General features: G+C 40.6%; 1 protein-coding gene across 1 annotated transcript in view; it reads left to right on the top strand.

The window, feature by feature from the left end:
• The window catches only part of cers6 (ceramide synthase 6), a 15,484-nt gene extending 542 nt beyond the window's left edge, over positions 1 to 14,942 (top strand). Inside the window, exons 2-11 of the mRNA XM_035603573.2 lie at positions 715 to 820; positions 927 to 1,057; positions 6,317 to 6,374; positions 7,726 to 7,776; positions 7,891 to 7,983; positions 10,521 to 10,649; positions 10,885 to 10,991; positions 12,280 to 12,436; positions 12,628 to 12,651; positions 13,913 to 14,942. Coding sequence (XP_035459466.1) covers positions 715 to 820; positions 927 to 1,057; positions 6,317 to 6,374; positions 7,726 to 7,776; positions 7,891 to 7,983; positions 10,521 to 10,649; positions 10,885 to 10,991; positions 12,280 to 12,436; positions 12,628 to 12,651; positions 13,913 to 14,071 — 1,015 coding nt within the window. The 3' untranslated portion in view covers positions 14,072 to 14,942. The remainder of the gene's footprint in view (positions 1 to 714; positions 821 to 926; positions 1,058 to 6,316; positions 6,375 to 7,725; positions 7,777 to 7,890; positions 7,984 to 10,520; positions 10,650 to 10,884; positions 10,992 to 12,279; positions 12,437 to 12,627; positions 12,652 to 13,912) is intronic.
• The last annotated feature ends 708 nt before the right edge of the window (positions 14,943 to 15,650 follow it).

Raw genomic sequence — 15,650 nt, 5'->3', positions numbered from 1 at the left:
ATCCTGCATGTTTCCTCATTATGAACTCCCCTGGCCCAGTTGTGCTTGTACAATCAGCCACATCTCAGCGAGGCACCGAGTCATGATGCTGCCGGTCACGCACATGCAGTATGTGGGTCAGGAGTCTCTCTGTAGGGAGAAGTGACCGAGGCCTCAAACTTCCACACTAAACCCTCCAGCCGTGGTCAGACTTAATCCCTGAAAAATAAAGTGTGTTATTAAAATAGTGGATATTACGTCAGACAGCAGATATGCAGCAGCCCTGGTATTTTCCTGTGGGTGTTGAATCAATGTGGTGCTGTATATATCATCAGATGTAGCTCATTCAGATACCAATTTGACAGTTTGAGGAGCAAGTTCTGCCTGCGCCCATCACTACTCGTGGTGGGCAAAGCAGATTTTACCAAATGTGATTGGATAGTTTTCCGACTGCACATAAGCTGTCATGCGTCTTATATGGTCAAAAATACATATGGGTCTTCCACCCAATGAATACAACTTGTAGCCAACATATTTCCATGCCCATGTAGACGAACAGAAGAATGGAGAATCTGTTACCCACCGGCAGCAGAGAAAGTACGGATATACAGCACACTGCACTGACAATCGAACGCCTCGTGTCCCCATCTCTGACTGTGAACAAGGCAACCACACCACCTCCGTGATGCCGCCTCTGTTTTGATGCCGACTTTTGTTCCGATCGTTTTCTTGCAGGTTTATCGCGAGACCATGTGCCATGGGCCTAAAGATCCAGGCCAACGGGCCGCAAAAGGCGCAACCCAACGCCATCCTCGAGAAGGTTTTCACTGCAATCACCAAGGTGGAGCGTGTGATCTCAGTGTTTCTTGTTTTATGTTCTGTTACACCTTTTGCAATTTGTGAAAGCTAAACAGCTAACACATGTATTGTTTATCCTGTCCTGCCAGCACCCAGATGAGAAGAGGCTGGAAGGCCTGTCCAAGCAGCTCGACTGGGACGTGCGGACCATCCAACGCTGGTTCAGACAGCGGCGCAACCAGGAGAAGCCCAGCACCCTCGCTCGATTCTGCGAAAGCATGTAAGGAGAATTACATTCAACACCACGGCACGTTATACCCAACTTAGCTGCAAGCCGTCCTCTCCGAATGTAATAACATCCAAGTTTTTGAAAACGAATTTGTACAAACTTGCCTGACGTGCGTATCCAATCAGAGTGAAAAATCGTGTGGGCTTTATTGCTCTTTATGTGCAATGTGAATTTATTGTTGGTTGCTTCTGCACTAAGTGAAGACCAATTTAAACAGACTGCACTGCATTACCACTCATCAATAACGAAACCGTGACTGTAGTAAAAGCAGGGCCTGATGTCCACAGTGATATTTTCATACTGTATGGAAATGAAGGCTGTTTAAACTCACACGTCCACAAAGACACCATATTTTGTTTGAGTAAAGGCTGGTATGAATTTCAATGTGGTCTTTTAGGGCTATGATAATATTATTATATATGTAGTGATTATCATTTAGTCTCCAGAATATCAAAATATAGTTTAAAAACAAATTCCCATCACAATTTGTTCTGAGATGACATCGTCACATTGCTTTATTCCTGAAATGTGCAGTTTGCAATGATATAAAGCAGAGAAAAGCAGCAAATCCTCACATTTGCAAACTGGAATATTTGGCCTTTTTGTTTGAAAAATGACTGATTATTAACAGTTGCTGGTTATTTTTCTTGTCTAATCAAATAATCGACCAATCGTTTCAGCTGTACTTATCTTTTGTAGTCAAACGGAGGCAGAAATGCTTCTGTGCTCCTTTACCAGCCCAAATAAAGCTTCATCGGGTTTGATCAACTGTTATTGTCTCCGACATGGCCTGGGAAGATTGCAACACGAGCGCTGGCGCTGCTGTGGGATAATGGCCCAACATGTCCCAGTGCGAACCGACCAACCCGCTCATGCTGCTATAGAGAACTGGCTAATCTGCAGTAGAGCGTTTGCCATCAGGGAGATTGTAGTTACTTAGCAGTGTGATGTTAAAGGCCAGTGAGCGAGCGGGGCTGTCAGGGCAGAGTCATGTCTGACACCAGTAGAGCCAGTCTGGCAGTTTGAGACACAGAGAGCCTCACAGCTTCTGATCTGCCCGAGGCTGCTGTTCACTCAGGAGGACCATGTCGGCTGATTAGACCACTAGACTCCCATTACTACTTTGGAGAGGAATCTGAAAAAAAAGCGAGCTGGCTTTCTTGCACACAAGGAGAAAGTGGTGCTGTGCTCCTCTATGGGCTTTTCAAAAAAAACCCGCTGTTGACATTTGCTCTGTTTAGGCAACCAAAGCTGTTATGTGCCGACAGCGTAATTGAATGCAGGCGACACTGGGCCCTGCAATAGTTTGGCCCGGTTGCCGGTCTTAGTTTGCTCACAATGCAATTCTCCAAACGGCTTCGGTCCTCGGAGCAGCGATTGTGTTCCAATTATGCCCTCGTGCACAGCTGTCGCAGAGCGATAGCATTCTTTGTCTCTCAGTGGTCAGGACGGCTGATCTGTTGTCTGTTCTGTTCATTATGCAGACAGTATGTAGCAGACGCATTTGGTCTGGTAATAATGAAGACTCGGCATGGAGTGTGTTTGCCAGCTATTGTTACTGCCTCTTCCCCCCCACATGTAACCATAGCCTGTCCAACAAGTTCAAGTAATGATTTTTTTTTTTCCATCGCAAGTAAACTACAGCAACCTCTCCTCGCAACAGAACATGAATTTCATTTAGAACAGGTGTTATGATGTTATACCAAGAAACAGTTCTAGAAAGGAAATGACGTGATACGAGTAGTATTAATTCACCGCGGCGACAGAAGTTACTTGTGTTTGGAAATGTGAATTCAATTTAAAGAAACAACATGAGACCATGTGAGGAGTTAAAGTGAGACGAACAGTTTTTACAGTGTAGTTTTACCTGCCAACCCCTCCTTCCCTCCTTGTTCTCGGTCAGGACAGGCTGGGGCAGGATCCTGCTTTGATGTCCTCAATAGCCCCGTCTGTCTGATCGCATCTTCTTCTATTCTTTCTCTTCTCCACTTTCACTGGGAACAGAGAAATGATCCTATAAGCAAAAAAAAGAATGCGAGTCAAAGCGTCTCAAGATGAAAAAAAGAGGGTGTTTCGGTGACAAAACGTAATATCACCAATATAGTTACTGTTTTATCTTGTAATATCTATATTTGGCCTCAGATACTATTTATGGAAAGGTTTTCAATTGTTTTTGACAAATGTTAAAACCTAATGCAGCCGTGTCGCTTTATCAAAATATTTTTTTTAAGGGGTAGTTTTCCATTTTGGAAAATACACGTTCCTTTTCTTGCAGAGATTTAAATGAGATTGAAACCACTATTGTCTTTTTAATGTTAATATGAAGCTACCGCCAGCGGCCGGTTAAGTTAGTCTGGTACAAAGACAGGAAACGGGGAGAAACAACAAGCCTGACTGTGGACAGTGGCAACACAGCACGTCTGACATTACCTCTAAAGCTCAATAATCAGCACATTATACCAAACCATAATACAAATTGTAGAAGCAATACGTTTTTGTTGTGAGGGGTTGTTGCTGCTCTATTTATTGGCCAGGCACAGTGACTTGTCGGACAACATTGTGCTGACAAGTCTGCACAAAATAACTATGCATGTGCAAGAAATAGCCTGGGATATAATGAAGTATAGTGTGTTCAATTTCTGTGTATTTCCCAAAATGATTAACTATTCTCTAAGTCTTTTTGGTATTTCTGAGGTGGGTGGACATTGCTAAATGTCACATTTACTATAAAAAAACATGAACACTATTTTCTTGACAGTCAATGCCTTATTATCTCTTTATTTGTCATTTATTTTTCTTTGCTTTCAGCAGACATACACCCAAAGTCTGCAGTAGATTCCTAACAATCAATTTAGGCCTTTAACCTCTAGAGACATGCTATTTATAGAGATTACCAATATTCTCATTATTGTTCCTCCGCGAAACCAAAAAGTGTATGATTTCCTGAGCTTGCAGCACATCTCTCTCTCGAAGCAGCTCCGACACCAAGCTGACAACTAATAAGCATGTTTGTGCTCGGCACAAGCTTCTACTCATGCTGAGAGATGAGCTGCATACTGTACATTGCGTTTTTGAGAGACGTCAGCCCCCCCTCCCCTGTTTTTGCTCAACATTATGGCACCACATTAAAATAACTAGCTATTAACAAGCTTTTTTCACTTTGACAATTTGGTTATCAAATTATGGGAAAGGGATCACTATTAATGCCTGAAGAGTGGTCGAGGTGTGCCTGTTGATTTAACAGCGAAGAGGGAGTAAATCAAGGCTTTCTCACCACTGAATTTTGATTACAGCGAGAGCCTCGTGACTAATCGGAATGTTGAACCACCTGAAAGCGAACAGTTGCAGTCAGCTGGAGCTTAGATCTCCCACCTGGAGAAGTGACAAAGATGATTTAAATGAGCCAGCACGTCATGCTTTTGTATCATTTTATCCTAAAGCTAGGTGCTATGCTCAGAATAAAGCCAGCCTCATTAGTTTGTTTTTATCAAATCAAAGGTGCCCGTACAATCATTTTCCTCCTCGGGCAGTGCTCTTTCTAAACAGGTATATTTGGTTTGCAGATCTGTCCCAGTTTAAAACCCACAGTTTCCTCAGGTGTCATGAATGATTCATTATTGTGAAATCAACCTCTTATGAAAGGATCGTAGTTCTTATGTAAATAAATCAAAGTTTTCAAAGTTAGTTTTTCACAGGGCCAGTTCATCAAAACACACAAACCTAATTCCTTTAACCACAGTTACTCACCAGCACTAATTCATTATAGGTGTAATTGGCTATATGCTGCTACATCATGTGCAGAAAATAAACAGCTTCTCTACAACTAGTTATTATCAACGCCATGTCTGAAAAACATAATTCATAATGACCAAAAAAACCAAACATCTGTTCCTGATTTCATCTATTCATGGCAAGCTGTTGTGAGTCATTGTGATTGTACATATATAGCAGCAATTGAGCAGCACTTGAAAAGGACTCTTGCGGGGCTTGATGAACCCGTTGCCATGCAACAGTTTTAACTGCATGCCAGTTAGACTCGTCCAGTTAATTTGGTCTCACAATTCTGTTGATCAAGCACAAAAAAAAAAAGCAATTAACGATGGCGTCCACATTTGTCCAGTTTTCATTAAAGAGTTACAGCTGAACAGAAATCCACTTGAAAGCCTTGCTCTGCTGGACATGTAAACTGAGAAGACTAATATGGATTTACCCTGCTCTCTTTTTAATTGTTCATGTCATGTCGCGTTTGGAGCTGTGGCTCACATGACGTGTCACGGACATGGGAGTGAACAGTGTCACAGAAATCTGGCTGTGATTTGTACATGTTTGACTCCATGAGTCTATCACACTGTGTTGAGCAGTGTACAGTATGTTACATATAGACTATGTAGACTATACATCTTAGAACTTTGGATCCACTTGGAAAAAGCAAACATTTCATTTTAATTTGTGACAAACTGGTCAAATGTTGTGAATAAATCAAGAACACACAACAAAGGATTTGTCCTTCAAGCCTTGCAGTCAAATTTCTTTTCCCTGCATAAAGACATTTTCTTTTGTCTGATGCAACTGCCGGAGTTGTGTAGAAAGGTTGCCCAGTCTTAACTCCTTCCTCCCAGTCACTGACTGCTATGACTTGGGTACACATTCTCATCTCTCTGCGCAGTAAGGCTTTGATCACTGGAGTGTCAGCTGAAGCAGTTTTCTTCTCTGCCTCAGACCTCGTGATCACTTTCCCCTATACCCTTGTGCAGATGTGGTAACCAAATCATGTGCAGGGTTACGTAAAGCACAGAGCAGGCTGGACTGCGGCTGGACACTGCGAGTGTCTTTACTTTCCCTACCCACCTCGCCAGTGTTAAGTCAATCTAATGTCCCATTCTTTAGTGAGTCGCCCTATAGACTGCAGATTTCTGATCACAGGCATGACAGTGTCATAGTGTGCTGCAGTGAACCAGAGAACCGAACTACATAAGCAGCATTACGGTACAAGTTGCACACATCCACTGGTAATGTTGATTAGAGGATGGGATGCAGCTCTATTATTTTCAAGTTTTCAGTCTGAAATTTGCTTCCCCCTCTAATTTACTGTTTTAAGTTACTTAGTTAAAATGGGCCTTAAATTAAACTGTTAAAATAGCAAAAAATAATGGTAGGTTTGTTCAGGGTGTAGTGTGTAAGTGTGTAAATCATTCTACAGCTTCCATTCTTGCTGTTATACCATTAAATGTTTTTCTTTATTTCTTTCAGGTGGAGATTTACATTCTACCTATACATATTCACCTATGGAGTGCGTTTCCTTAAAAAAGTAAGTTTGACATGAGCACCGGCCTTAGAGATGGCACGTGCCATGTTCGTGGCACACCATGAAAATCTTGTGGTTTCTGAATGGGTCGATGCCTGGTCATGGGACTGGGAGGTCAAATTGAGGTTATGGTGTAATTGACTTTTCCAATTTAATTGTGTTAAACCAGAAAGAGATCTCTTTCTTTTACGTTTAGGCAGTTTAAAGGCTGTGATTCGGCTTTTGGTGTCAGTGAAAATAACACTGGAATGCTACTCGAGCTCTGGAAGGGAGCACACTTTACATGTGACGTTTCATCTGTGTTTCGTATCTACATAAAAAGACTACTATTAATACAAGACACAACGACACCACCGTACATTAACATTTTCCGTACATTTACATTTCCAGTTCTCCCGCCCAGTAAATCCCTGTTGAGAAAGTTTTGAAATCCCTGCAACTGTTGATGTTGGCAAAGAGCGACTGGCACTCGTGTGAGGGGTTCAGAAACCATGGTCATTGTGCCAAATGAGCCAATTGAACATTACAGAAACAATGTGGCTGAAATGGATAAATATATTACACACGTATGAGTAGTATAATCAGTAGAGCAATAGTTGAGATAGTAAAAGAGGCAAAAAAGTCTTCTACAGGAACAAGTTGCATGACAAAGCATTTTGTGAAAAAAGTTAATTCCCTGGCAGTGCCTGCAGCGAGCTCCATTCTCAGTGGGGTTTATTAATAGAGCATGTCCGGAGAGGAGTGCAGGAGACGTAAACTCAGCCACAGCAATGGGTCGCTGTTTGCTTGTAACACATTCTTTAGTAGCACATTTCTCTTTTCGTCCTCATTTCATTATGTCCTTTCTCAAGACTTCATGTAAACCCTATGTGGTTTGAGTCAGAGTAGGCACTGTAAGAAGATCATTCAGCTTTTTATGAACCACTTTGATTTCATTCAGAATACATCAAGGGAACACGTTGATTTGTCAGTGGTCATGTGTTGTGTCAATGTGTTATATGTCAAGGGAAAATTAAAGTCCATCTGTATGGATGACAACTGCATGTTTTATTGAAAGGCTATAGGCAACTTTGTGTAAAAAAAAAAAAAAAAAAAATTGGGGGGTTTATTTTGGTTAATTGACAACATTGTTTTTATTTGTTTTAAATATAACATATGAGATTTTATCAGGGGCGGGAGTCAAATTATTGAGCTTATCTCCATTGTTGTCTTGGGAGGGCACTTTGAACTCTATTTTATGGATATAAAACATCACTATTTTATGATGTTTTATATCTATAAATATAATCTAATGTTATTTGTATCAAAGATTAAAAAACGTATTGATTTAAGTCACTCTTTTCATTTTCTGCAGACTCCGTGGTTATGGAACACTAAAGAGTGCTGGTACAACTATCCCTACCAGGTAAAAGTCTCTCAACACCCGTCACCCATCGTGATACAGTGAGATGACTTGCATTGCCCAAAACTCCTACTTGTGGTGTTAATTTTAACCCTGTTGCTTTGTGTGTTCATGCAGCCCCTGACTGTGGACATCCATTATTATTACATACTGGAGCTGTCTTTCTACCTGTCCTTACTCTTTTCCCAATTCACAGACATCAGGAGGAAGGTAAGAATGATCTTATGTCACACCGAGACATATTGCATGCATCTCTAATAACATGGATCGATGATTGTTTCTTGAAAGACCCTCTGCAGGGGGGGAAAAAATACACATTTAGTCGCCCATTTTGAGTTGAAAACAGTACGGACTGTTTTGTTTTTTCATGAAACATTATTATTGTTGTCTCTGAGTCTCTCAATTTTTTTAACCAGTACCGTGACTGCAAAGTTTTTGCCTGTGAACACTTGCTTCCTGCATCAGTATAGTCTCACTGATGTGTAAGATAACCAAAAAGTTGCAAGGATAAAATGGATTAGCAGTTTTTCTAACTTTCTGAAAGTGCATTAACAGTCAAACATCTTTAAAAAGTTGTTTAAAAACTTCCCCAGTCATTGAGTTTGTGTAGAGTATGTTTTTGTAAACATCCATGCTTTTGTGCAAGCCACTCCGTGAATTACTGTACAACACTCCCTGAAATAACACATTTTCATCACATAAAAATGTAAGAAGGTATTTCATTTTTAGCATGTTATATCATGCAAGAATTTGTACTGGTGGGGAAATAAATACAGAAGGCTTAATACTGAAAAATATTGAACAAAATAATCCATAACTGCATAATTCACTTGATTCAAAATGTAACTTGTCTGTCTTTTTTCATAGATTAACCGGTTGAGTGTAATAGGTGTCAGTACATCGCATGTGTATTATGTATATTGTACTATAAGATAATCCTTTATTGATCCACAAGGGGGAATCGAACCCCAAAGACAAAATGAGTGCTGGTTTGAATGAGAATAGAATAAAATGGAATTATAATAATAAAAAATAGAACTAGAAAAGTTAGACACATAATATAAGACCAATTACCAATATAATACACAATTTACATGAAATTTGAAAGGTCCATCTTGGGCAGTGTTTGTAAGAACTGAGATTCAACTTCAGTTTGCACAAGAATACTTAAAGGGGGAAAAAAAACAGCGGGTCGTCCACTGATCACAGGGTCTGATCCCCGGCTCCTGCAGTGCCCAGTGGCAAGACACTGAACGCCCGGAATTCGACCCCCGTTTGCCGTTCAATCGGTGTGTGACTGGAATGTAGGAGGACTGTATGAATGTGTGTGTGAATGGGTGACTGTGACCTGTAGTGCAAAGCACCCTGAGGTGTCCTTAACACTAGAAAAGGTTCATTACGTTTCCGTTTGCATGTCTTCCAGCCATGATCTTATTTCCTGTCTTCAGTCCATCCCTAGCTCACCCCCCTCCTCCACAAACACACTCCTCTCACTGCACGCACAGACCCCCCCTCCCCCTCCTCATGATGCCATGCTGTGTATGCTTTCACTCTGTCATCTCTTTGTTGACTGTTGGCATGTTGTCTGTTTTTGTTTCTCCTTTCAGTTTTTTCATGCACAGTACTGCACTGAGGAGGTCCTCTGCACCCCCTGCCAATTCCAGTATGTTCTCCTTGCACACTCTTGCCTTGCCTTCATTCTGTATCTTTGCATCATTGCTTTCCCTTCTCATCCTCCTTCTCATTCTTTCGCTACTTTGGACTGGTTCTGGGCGCTTTGACCTGCGGCATTTCAGTGGCTAAAGATTTGCTAGAGGAGGCTTCCCCGTGCCACCTGTCTGCATCCACAGGAAGGAAATCCCAAACACAATGCCTCTTATCAAGACGGGACCAAAACTACACTGTCATATATTCTCATGAGATATTTAGTATAGCCACAATGGTGATTGTTTAAATTCAAACAGTTGTAGAGTAAAATAAATAATAAAAATACGTAAATACATTAACTCAAGTACTGTACTTAAATGTGTACTTTACTTGAGTAGATTCCACTTCATGCCACTGTACACTCCCATTTTTTATCTGTGGTTACGCGTGACTTTACAAATTAAGAGTTTGCATACAAAACATATGATAAGCTTGTAAATAAATAAGTAATTTTCACGGTGGTATTTTCCCTTTTACTTAAGTAAATGATCTGCATGTTCCTCTATGGCTGCGTTACAGTTCGACACTGACAGAATCAGACACGATTGGAAAACCACAGTGTTCATGATGTACTTGCTATTTTCGTATTAGTGGTGATTAATCATTGTCGTGTCGTAACTGTTTTTCTATCTTTTCAATAGCTTTGCCAATCTCATTGGCACATGACGAGCTCACCTCACTAAAATAGATGTTGGTCCACACAATAATCACATGTGCATTTGAGGGTCACGTAACCATAATCATGCAGTGCTCCTTGCGGTAGTTTTGAAAATAGACTTCACTCTGTTGTACAATGGTTCGTCAAATTCAGTTTATGTTGGGCAGAAGCGGGTTCCTTGTCGTTTCAAAAATACTGAATTTTCATCAGTGTAAACACACAAGGCCAACGTGCGTGCGAACAGTCGTCATGTCCCTTTCACTTTATCACATTTCTGTACTACACTAGAAGCTCTGGGCGTGTCCTGCATGCAGTGACTCCCAACAGCCGCAAAGACGTTTTAAAAGTACTTTCTGTAGTTGTGTGACATCTGTGTCCCCAGGATTTCCTGATCATGTTCCTGCACCATGTGGCAACAATATCCCTCATCACCTTTTCTTACGTGAACAACATGGCACGAGTGGGAACCCTGGTCATGTGTCTCCACGATGCAGCCGACGTGCTGATAGAGGTGAGGACGGGTGGGAGAATGAAATGCTGTAGATGAACACATGGGCAAGGCTGGCTGGTTGCGTGGATGGAATATACACTTTATATAAATATAACTACAACTCTTACATCCTGAAAAGGTGCAGTGCTTCTCTAATATAGTCTTAAGGTTATGATATAGTGAGGTTACATGAAGCTGAAATTTACAAGCACTTGTTTAGTTGATGTTTTTAATTTTTTTGTTTTTTTCCCCCGAGGCTGCCAAGATGGCCAACTACGCCAAATGTCAGATTCTGTGCAACCTCCTGTTTGCAATGTTTGCAGTTCTCTTCATAAGCTCCAGACTGGGGGTTTACCCTGTTTGGTAAGTGTCACTCACTTACTCTACCTTCTGTTTACAATTGTTTCCATCCTGTTGATGGCTGGCTTTAATGAGGCACTGTTAACTTGTCATTTGCACACACAGGTAGTCAGTGATTTAAAATTTTTGCAGACCATCCCTGACAAAGCGTGGCAGAGCCATGCTTCCCTAACTACTTTATCCACAGCGGTTTGGAATTCAGACAAATCTCTGTGAATTTTGTTGCTAAGAAATAGTTACTATGGCTACAGCAGCTTTAACCTCTAGAAGACATCCAGGCAAATCAACGAATGAAAAGCAGATCGTTATGGTTATTGCTCTATCATTGAAAACGGTGTCTAGAGAGTCTCACCTGATTGTTTAAACATCAAAGGGTTTTTCATGCATAAGGATCATTTTGATAGTGTTGCTTTTTTCAGTTTTGAATTTGCTTTACATTAATTCAGCACTTTAAATTGAAGCTAGTCTATCCAAATTTCTGTGCCAGAGAGGAGAGGCAGATTTAAATATTTTTAATTATTTGTGGCTTTGTTTCAGCCAGACTGAAAGTCTAATTACAGTAGCTGGTGAATGCCAATTACTGTATAATGATTTTTGTGATTTTTGCAGGGTTACTACTAATCAGTTTTAGCCCTACAAAGTGTGTACAGCAGTCATCGTGCCACTATCAGCACCAGTGTTATCTCGCCCTTTACAAGTGAAGGGAGACATGATTTAGTTTCCACTCGTGGCAGCTGCAGTTGCCTGCTTCTCTTTGAGATATCATCGATACATGAACAGCACAAAATTTGCGTCAACCTGGACCACACCTGTAGTAAAGCTGTCAATGCTGTAAAGCTGTTGCCATGGCTTCAGTATCAGCCACGAATGATTCAGACAGCCATTTAGAAGAGAATTGGCACAGGGAGGACTTTATCACGGATAGTAAAATTTTGGATGTATGTAATGGAACCAGATGATGCTTCGCTGTTTCTACTCCACCGTCTGATTTTTATTACATTTAGATTTATCCATGTGCATACCTTGAACTATAAACAACCATAAATAAAAATCTGTTTCAATAACCAACGTATATTTGTGCTATCAATGCACCATTAAATGCCAGGTGCTGCATGAAAGACCAAGAGCTGGCACAGAGCCCTCCTCATTTATTTTTCCTGTCTACCTGTTCCTCAGGATGCACAGTAATTACCCCACTCAAAGAGTGCACTCTTAGGCCTTGTGTTATCCTAATGAAAAATGTCGAGTTAATTATCTCTCCCTCTCTCTCACTCTTCTGTTGCTATGGAAGGATTTTAAATACGACCTTGTTTGAGAGTTGGGAGATTGTAGGGCCCTACCCGTCCTGGTGGGTCTTCAACCTGCTCCTGATCCTGCTGCAGCTCCTCCACTCCTTCTGGTCCTACCTCATAGTGAAGACAGTGTGCCGAGCCATATCCAAAGGAAAGGTGAGTCACCGCATGCAGCTCCTGTTCCTGTCTTTTCACGTAACCCTTCCATTTATACCTGTTCTTGCATGATTGGGTGCAACAGCAGGTATAAATGATGCTTGTGCATCTATAAATACTGTGTCGAATGTTTCAATAGCCACTAATGACTTTCCCTTTTCTATTCTCTGTGCTAACCTGCAAACCTCAAGGTGGGGAAATGGAATCCCTTACATGTAAGTAGCCTCAAAGCGGAGCCGCTCAATCAACACAGTGTCGTTTTCATTATGATGTCATATCTGTGGCAGCCATGTAATTATTTGCATCCCTCATGATCCTGGCTGTCAGTCAGCCCTGACCTCATCGGTGCATTTGTTGCCACACTAACTGCATTGTTCCAGGGATGGCACAGTCAGTCAGTCCTCCACTTTGGCCCAGGCTGAAATATCCCAGCAAATAATAGATAGAAACGTACATTCATTTCACGCTCAGAATTAATTGTAATAATTTTGGTGATATTCTACCTTTTTCCTTTTAGCACCATGATCAGGTCAGAATTATGATTTGTTTAACGCTTCGATTTATGACCAAATACCTGTGAGTGTGATGAGGTTCCCATCACCCTTAGCTGCACTATTAGGGCATTCATTCAACAACTCAAATATTTTGAGTTCATGGCATCATGCACACAAACATGGCGGAGGAAAGAAAAAGTTTAGATTAATAATGCAACTTTACATATTGCCTATCAATTTTTTTTATTATTTAGAAAAAAGATGGATTATTTATATGCCTGTCACACCTGATCCTTTTTCTTTGCTGTTTGTTATTATGCAAATATTGGAAAGATGTATCAATTAGCTGTTCCTTGCTCTAAACACATAAATACAATACATTTTGTTTACAGCATCCATGTTTTTTCCACTTTCCACCTTAAGTCGTTACCACAATTTCACAACTTGGGAAATGGGAATTACATAGGAGCACCCTGAACGCACAATGTGTGCTTTATGCCACTTAATAAATGTTAGCATATTATCATGGTAAATAAACTCACCACATATTAGTATGCTGACTCAAATCACTGACCCCACCTAAGTGCAGCCTCAAATAACCATTCACTGGTACCAGCTTCTCAAATGTAAGATTTTGTTGCAGTTCTGCTTTTATATCATTCGAAATTGAACATTGGTGGGTTTTCAGCTGATAGCAGCAAGGGTCATGTTCCATTATTTTCTGATATTTTATACACTGAACAATTAAGAAATCTATTGGAAAATAAAGGTCATAGTTAGTTATCTCGATATTTTCAGTTTGCAAATTGATTTTACGGCTTCTGCAGCTGGTTGCTTGATACTGATTACAGGGCACAACTCCCTGTCTGATATGCAAAAGCCCATTTGTAACACCATCATGCATGGCTGCCACAGATAGTGACACGGAAAAGAATTTGAATGAGAACAATCCAATCTCCAACCATCCCTCTTATTTCCTCAGGTGTCTAAAGATGACCGCAGCGACATCGAGTCCAGCTCTGATGAGGATGACAGCCCTGCGCCTAATCAGAAGCACCACAACAACGGCACCAATGGGACCAATAAAAATCATGGGACCAACGGCTACCTGACGGGAGCCCCGTATCCCGACGAACACTGACTAAGCTGATATCACTACACCGGAGCCGTGCTACAGACTCCATCCATCAATCTGTGTGTGTGCGCGTGTGTGTGTGTGTATACGAGAGTATGGTGGACACATGAACAACATCGCCTGTCTGGTACTGAAAGTTCTTACAAGAATTAAGCAAATGCAATTTTTGTTATCAGTTCGATTCTTTACTCATTTCCTTGCGCAATTTTTTTATCCTTGTAATCTTCATCTATATATTTGCATCAAAATGCACTCAGTGAGAAATCAAAGCACTCCTATCGGTACAACCCACTCTCTGTTTAGCCAATGAATGAAAGCATTCCACTTTATGGCGTAAGCATGCTACTTTAACATACAGTAGTCTGGCATACTGGGGGGGTGTTTTTCCTTATGTTTGTCTCTTTCTATGTTATTTATTTTTCCTAAATGTGTTTGCAGATGGCAGTCGGACATCTCTGTTCTACTTTGTTAAAGATGAAATTATCTTGAACAAGGACACAGCTGATTTTTTTTCTTCACGTCACAGATTGCTGAGTATTAGCGACATGCTGAAGACCTGGGTTTATGTTCAATGCTACACCCCCAAAGATTTGCCAGAATGATGACTGAGTTCATCTTCACTCACGAATGGATTGTAATGTGTGAAGTTTACTCACATTTTTGGAAAAAAACATTCTCCACTTAAACTGTATATGAGATGTCAATAACAGTATTATGTGTGTGCATCAGACATGGCTAGATGCTGTATTCCCCATTGAAGCATTTTGTTAAGTATTCTGGTACATTTCTGGTAAGCATTTCATTAAAGGCCATTTGCTCTCCGATGAGGCAGACTTGAGTTGTTTGAATTATTCAATAAAAAAACATGAATACTGCAGATATGTGTGGGTATGTTCAATACGCTTCATCAGAAAGCCTGTAAATCAAACAGATTTTTAATTTGGAAAAGAAATTCAATTAGCATACCAACACTGGATTGCCATCAATAATGTGTTGAGATGGAATATATTAATTGATTGTTCATGAATAAACATTGACATTTATGATATGTATGTTGGACATATCACAAAAGGTGAGATGTAACAGAAGGAAAATAAAAATGAATCGTGTGATAATTGCATTCATTAGCTTCAGTTTGAGGGCTCCGACATTGTGCATTCTGTATACAAACTAACTCAACAATGCATGGTCAGATTTTCATCTAAATTGGAGGGATTATTACTCGGGAGAATTCCTCATGATGATCAACTTTTGGATCTGATCGGTCGGGCATAACGTGACAAGCCAAAAGTTGCTTACAGCTGATTTGTAAAGGCTTTATAAAATGATTTACAAACCATACAAAAGCTCTGGTCACAATTTATAACCCGTTCATAAAGAGTGAGCTATTACAAAGTGGTTTGTCTGTTTCTTTTCAACATAAAAGTCCTTTTGATTTGGCTCCAGAGATTTGAGCTTTAAGTGGAAGATAAGCGCATGAATGAGCCTTTGTTTAGTAGTCATATCTTTCCCTTTCTTTAAACTTGTGGCAGGTTAACCTGCCATCCAGTTTGAGATTACATTTGTAGATTCTTTTTTCCCCCCT

The sequence above is a fragment of the Scophthalmus maximus genome, chromosome 14, assembly GCF_022379125.1.
Source record: "Scophthalmus maximus strain ysfricsl-2021 chromosome 14, ASM2237912v1, whole genome shotgun sequence".
NCBI lineage: Eukaryota > Metazoa > Chordata > Actinopteri > Pleuronectiformes > Scophthalmidae > Scophthalmus > Scophthalmus maximus.
This window is presented reverse-complemented; position numbering and strand designations above follow the sequence as displayed.